The 6,364-nt window shown below is 36.1% G+C and overlaps 1 protein-coding gene across 3 annotated transcripts in view; it reads left to right on the forward strand.

Annotated features, from left to right (window-relative positions):
• Positions 1–509: 509 nt before the first annotated feature.
• Positions 510–6,364, forward strand: part of LOC117105250 (telomerase protein component 1-like) — a 17,679-nt gene continuing 11,824 nt past the window's right edge. The window contains exons 1-4 of one of the 3 annotated variants that reach the window (XM_033246338.1): positions 510–635; positions 1,167–1,481; positions 4,623–4,876; positions 6,007–6,191. In XM_033246338.1, the coding sequence (XP_033102229.1) occupies positions 1,265–1,481; positions 4,623–4,876; positions 6,007–6,191 (656 nt within the window). In that variant the 5' untranslated portion in view covers positions 510–635; positions 1,167–1,264. Of the gene's footprint in view, positions 636–689; positions 789–1,166; positions 1,482–4,622; positions 4,877–6,006; positions 6,192–6,364 lie in introns of those variants that run through there. The other 2 variants (XM_033246339.1, XM_033246340.1) reach the window with 2 other exon arrangements.

The following is a 6,364-nucleotide window of genomic DNA, read 5'->3' on the forward strand; positions in this document are numbered from 1 at the left end:
CCTACATCTATTTTACTACAAATAGATAAATAAATAAATAAACACCTCCCTCGAATAGACACCTCCTCCAAAACCCTTCTCAACAATAAACGCACTGGGGCGTTTATTCTAATAAACACGCTACGATTCACACACGAAAATTTTACACACGTCGTGTGTTAATTTTCAACATGGGGGCATCATTCACACGAAAGGAATATGGAACGTGCTGCTAAATATCTCTAGCACGTGGATAACATTTTTTCGTGTGTGTGGGTGTGTGTGTGATGAGTGTGTGTCTGTGCATGACCTATTTGATGGGCCACTATCAAAAAATCGCTCGTTAGATATTTTGAGCTTCAAAAAAAAAAAAAAAAAAAAAAAAAAATTTAACTTAATCGAATGTCATTTACGTAACATAAATAAACGACGGCACAATGACAATATCACACCTAATTAAATGTAAACTGTCAGCTGAGAGTTGCGCACCGGAGGCGTTCCATACCCATTCAGCAGGCCCATCCATCCGTATCAACCGTAAACAACCGTAAACATCTATCGTGAAATTCGATGTTAGTTAGTAAAGAAGTCTTAAAATCAAATCAATTGTTTAAAAATGTTTGTTACCTCATGGAGGTATGAGACATGGTGCCTAGGTAGGTAGGAAGTGTTTAAAATATCCCGTCTTAACCGTTGTGGGGGCATTGGTATTAACTTGACTTGTCCTAGGCCTAGCCAGCCTAGAGAGACTCCTGTCTTAAAAAGCGTTTTCCTTCTGTCCAAGACATTTCTTTGCGGTGTGGTGATAGGTAAATATGTAGTCTGTACTAGCTGATCATGTCTTATGTATTTATTATCAACATTCCGGATATAGGGCGGAAAAAATAGGGCTATTTTGTAGCAATGGTAGTCATAGGCCTATTTAAGGTGACGAATCTCCTTTATAAGAAAATACATAGAAGACCCTTGTTTGGAAAGAATTTTATTTTTACTTTTTTGTCCAAAAGTTCCAAAAGAAAACCTGTGGCTAGTAAATATCTCTATTCACCCTCCCCTTAATTAACATTTCCGTTATACTACACATAACATTCATAAGGAAAGCGAAAAATATACAAAATATATATTAATTAATAAAACCTGTGTGTGGTTTATTGTTTAATTTATTCAAATATATTTTTCTTTAAAAGATTGCATTTATCTGAAATGACCATTGACTGCAGGAGCCTACGGGTATTCCAAATGAGATAACAGAGAAGTAAATTTATGATTTAAGTACGTGTCCAACATGGGTGCAACAGTGTCAAAACGAGCACGTAGTGAGCAGGAGAAAGAAGCTCTGGCTGATATGCGGCAGTCTATCCCTGGAGGCTTGTTTTTTAGCAATGGTCTGCCCATAAATACACCTACTCGATGCTTTTCCAGACAGGAACAAGTAGATGTATTAAGATCTTGTAAAGTTACTTTACAAAAAACCAACGAATATATTTTTGATACTAATGAAGGTATGTGATTGTTCAAATATTGAAATTACCACAGTGACGTAGATTGGTTTCCAGCTTTGAGTGGGGACTGAACTAAATCCCTATTCCAATGAAAAGTTAATGGCCGTTTTTAGTATTTTAACACACTTTCATTGGAACTAATTTGGCACCAGGGGGGAGGGGATTTAGTAATGGCTTGGTTTCCCAACTTCGAAGTCCGGGTTTCAGTCCCTTGCTGTGCATTTCACTTAGTGTCCTTCAGCAAGGCACTTTATCTGCATTGCTTCTCTCCACCCAAGAGTATAAATGGGTACCGGGTGGAGTTGCCTGCTCCTGTACCAAGATGGCAGCAACACTTAATCATGTGGACCCAATGACCAAGAAAAAATTACAGCATTTGTATCTGTAAAGAAAGGTGCTATATAAATGACAAGCTTAGATTAGATTAGGTTGTTTAATAATTTGGTTGGTAATCAATCAATCAATTTTATAGAATTACACTATTATGAAAAACAAATAGGAACAGGAACATTAACATGTACACTAAGACGATAATACTGTAGTATACAATTGCAATTATGCCATTTTTGTACATATATATTGATAGCCATGAGACTACACTTGTTCAGTATTTCTGAAACAGCATTTGCAACGAGTGACTGTTTTGGCTTGTCTTTGCCACATTGTTCTTGATAAAATAGTGATATTCTATAAATCTGCTATATTGGATATTATGGGTATTGTATTATTTATTTATTTTTATGGTAGTTAATATTTATCAATTCCAGATCCAAGAATCATTGGGTGTGGCTGAAGCATTTTCTGTATTTTAAAAGTTAAGCTGACAATGTACGCCTCCATTTTACAAAGTTGGGTTAATATTATGCTGGGGCGGTTACAGGATTTAACAGTAGGGGGTGCGAGAGAGTCCACACTGCCTCATGTTGTGGATGAGGTGAGAACATTTTGAGAATATTGACCTCTAGGTGCCTGGAAATTGCACTCTCATACCTTAAAAATCTTACCGGTAATTCATATCAAGAATATAATACAGTTATTTTTCTTAATACAATTTAGAGGGTGCGATCGCACCGCCTGCACACCTGCATCCACCCCAGTTATGCAACATCTTAAATATTTATTCACACCCAGGAATCCGGACTTAAAGCCAAGCTCTGGAGTGGTTGAGCACACTTTGTCAATAATATTTTTCTTACAAAAATGAAAAACAATTTTGAAAGGATAATATTATTCTAATAAAAAGTATTATTCTAGTTAATATTATATTTAGTGTACCACAGTTTTGCTGGACCGCTTTTGTTCCCCTGTCATGTTGCTTAGTATAAATATTTACGTAGCACTGGCACACACAAAATAGGTGCAAGGAGTATGACACTGAATGCCTTCAGGTTGAAGGTCAGTGCACCTGCACTTATATAAACTAAACTAAACCTTCACGACTATGCAACGAAATTGAAATGGTATTCGACCGACACAGATATAGCAATAGAAACTCAGACTCACTCAATATCGTACAACCTGAGTAAAAACAACGAAAATTTCTATCAAATATGCTGGTGGACATGTATGGGATACGCTACCATGTGAATTGAAGGAATCAAATAAACTTTGTAATTTCAAATTAACTTATAAAAAACTATATTTCATGGGGAAACAATCTTCATTAATTTAACATTTGATCGTCTATGTATGTATTATTATATATACTTTATTAAACGTGGGCTTGTAATGTGTATGTATTTTTATAGTGCTTATGATGGCGGATACATTTTTCCTTTATTATCTTGACTGTGTGATGTATATTTACATATTTATCTGTAATGATGTTATTTTTTATTCTTTTATAATTTGTGATTTTATCTTTGTTACATTTTGATCTTTCCAGTTTTCTTGTATAAATTAAAATGTTGAACAGTATATCTAGCACACATGTAAAATATTGGCAGCACCCTTTTACCATCCATTTTTGCTTTATTTGAATTTAAGATTTTTTGGAGTGTGATATACACAGTATGATGTTTGTTTTATAACCCTAGAATATAAGTTATAACAGGAACATATGAAAAACAGGCTTTAAAAACCACCTGTATAAATAAAAATGTATATAAAACTTTAAACTATACTATTGATAGTGGGTGGCTTAGGAGGTGGATTCGTTGTGAGAAAAAAAATTAATGATTGAAGGATTTGAACCCGGATTGCAAAGCAATTTGGATCTTAACCACAAAGCAACTGTACTCCGTTTTCAAGTATTACATCCTTTATCAGGGGCGGATTTGGTAGGCAAAAAAAAGAAAAAAAAAGAAAAAAAAGAGAGAAAAAGAAAAAACTGATAGCCCAGAATGCCTCAAATGTTATGTTCGTGCGTCTAGAACACAAAAATTTCGCGGGGGCATGCCCCAGACCCCTTACCACAGTGTTGTCTCAATCGGGGCCCAACTTTCGGCCCCCGCTTCCGCCCCCCCCCCTTTTGGACATTTCTGGATCCGCCCCTGTTTATGTGAAAACTCGTACAGCATAACTTCCACCCTGTAAGTCGCGAGTCACTCACTGTCAAATGATAATTTTAATGAACAGCTAAGTGAATATTAAATAAATGAATAAATAAAACTTATACAACATTATTAATGTGAAACTGAGCTCTTCACTAATTTTGATTTAAAATGGTATAGCACCTAGCCCGAGGAAGTTGTAAAAGTGAAACCTTTATGCAAATGTGGTATTACAAGGTCTATTGATGATTGTCATTGTGAAGAGCAATATTATGCTTGAATACAGTTTGCTTTCATTTTAACCTAAACATCCACATATCCTTCATTAGATCACATGAATAGGAGTTACTCACAAAGGAAAAAACTGTGTGCAGTAAGTGGAACTTAAGGAATTTATTTCAAATAAATATCCTGGTATTTAAATTTAATACCAAAATAATTGGGTATTATTTGAACTGCACGCAGGGATGTTTCAACATTTACTCTCTTAATTGTCAAAATCTACTGTGACAAATTGCTAGTATCGTGTTTGTACTTCACTTGTCTCTACGCATTTGGTACTTTATACTATTATTAGATATATTGTAGCACTTACCTCATTCCATACTTACTGTATACTCTTCACATCGCATTTGGTTCATATCCGTAGACCTTAGATTTGCAGTAGACACCCGTGTCTGTGAATATAGCAACATGAGTTATTCATTGCCGACTGAAGAATCCCAGATACAGGATTGTGTTAGGGAATGCTGGAAGCAGATTGAGGAGCAGTGCCGGGATCATCAGTCTAACAGGACTGTGCTGAAAGAAGACAGTACAGGCAAGGATTGGCAGGTAGTCCGTCTGTTTGTGTCATCTACATTCCGTGACTTCCATGCAGAGCGAGAGGTGCTTGTTAAAAAGGTATACTGTAGTTGTGTTATTATTAGTAGTAAATTTAATTATTATTCAGTTACTTGACCAATGCTCACATACTGTATATAATATCCTGGTTTCATATGCAGTTTCGTGCAGTAGGATTCAGTGATGGATCCGGGAATTTGAAATAGGGAGCAGGAGGGACATGGAGGGACTTTCATAGATGGAGGATCCAGACCAACTCAACCCCAACTGTGGTTTGCCTGAAGCTGATTATGACACACCTATGATTATGACCTCAAAAGGCACTCTCAGAATTTGAATATATTTTTTTTTCTCCATATTTATCATAATTTAAAAAAAAATTTTCCCCGTACCCCCTTTAATCGGCCACTGGGAACAGTTTGGTTTTCCAACCTCGAGGTTGAGTTTCAATTCCTTGAATTTTAATCCTGATGTTCCAAATGTCCACATTTCAAGCTTCAAATAATAAATTTGCTACCTTATCTTGAACTGAGCCCAGAGGTTGCCAATTTCATCACCATCTTCATGTGCCATCTTCGATACGAAGGTTGGCCACCATGTCTCTCCATCTAATACGATCTTCTGCTGCTCTCTTTGCCTCCATGCAAGAAGTTGCTGAGCACCATCTCTTGATGTCATCACTCCATTTAATTCTCTGTCTTCCTCTAGCTCTCGAGCTCTCAATTGTCCCTTCTAGAAGTGTGTTTGCTAGGTTAGTCATTAAATTAGCTGTTCTGTATATTTGGGGTTCTTTTCCGCAAATTCAAGGGTGTCTAACAAAATTTGGGAGGCCAGGAAATTGCATGAAAATTTGGGTGGGCCAGAATGTATATACAGTTAAACTTGCCTAATGTTGACTGTGCCTAAGTCAAATAATTTCTAAGTCGATCTTACTTTACATGCAAAATTATTGTGTTTTCCATTAATTAACAATCTATAAGTCAAATTTTATCGAACAATATTTCAATGGCATTTTGGATACAACTTAGACAAGTTCAACTATATATTCTATTTAGTATTTATTCATATGATTTGCTTCATTAATCGTTGTTATTGTTAATAATAATAATATACTAGTTTTAATAAATCAGTCAATTACAGAAATAAACAAATTAATAGAATGTTATTGTATAATTATCTAATATTAATAGGTTTTTCCTGAATTACGAGATTGGTGCACACAACGTCATTTGCAGTTTATTGAATGTGATTTGCGATGGGGCGTGCCTCGTGACTCTACAACGCGAACAACAATCTGCACTTGTTTGGATGAGATACAACAATGCCACGATGAAACAGATGGAGCAGGATTTTTTCTCAATATGCTAGGTGAAAGGTACGAGTGAGCAGTGGTGTATCTAGAAGTCTTAAAATGGGGGTGCTGATGGGGGTGCGCAAAGGTGAAGTGGGGGAGGCTTGATGATCCGTTGAGGGGCGCTAACTCAACAAAATAAGGTGATTTTTAACTACTTGACCGTGATTTTTTTCGGATTGTGGGGGGGGGGGGGC

This window comes from Anneissia japonica, unplaced genomic scaffold (assembly GCF_011630105.1).
Source record: "Anneissia japonica isolate Jap-2015-1 unplaced genomic scaffold, ASM1163010v1 scaffold287726_len2788222_cov184, whole genome shotgun sequence".
Classification (NCBI taxonomy): domain Eukaryota; kingdom Metazoa; phylum Echinodermata; class Crinoidea; order Comatulida; family Comatulidae; genus Anneissia; species Anneissia japonica.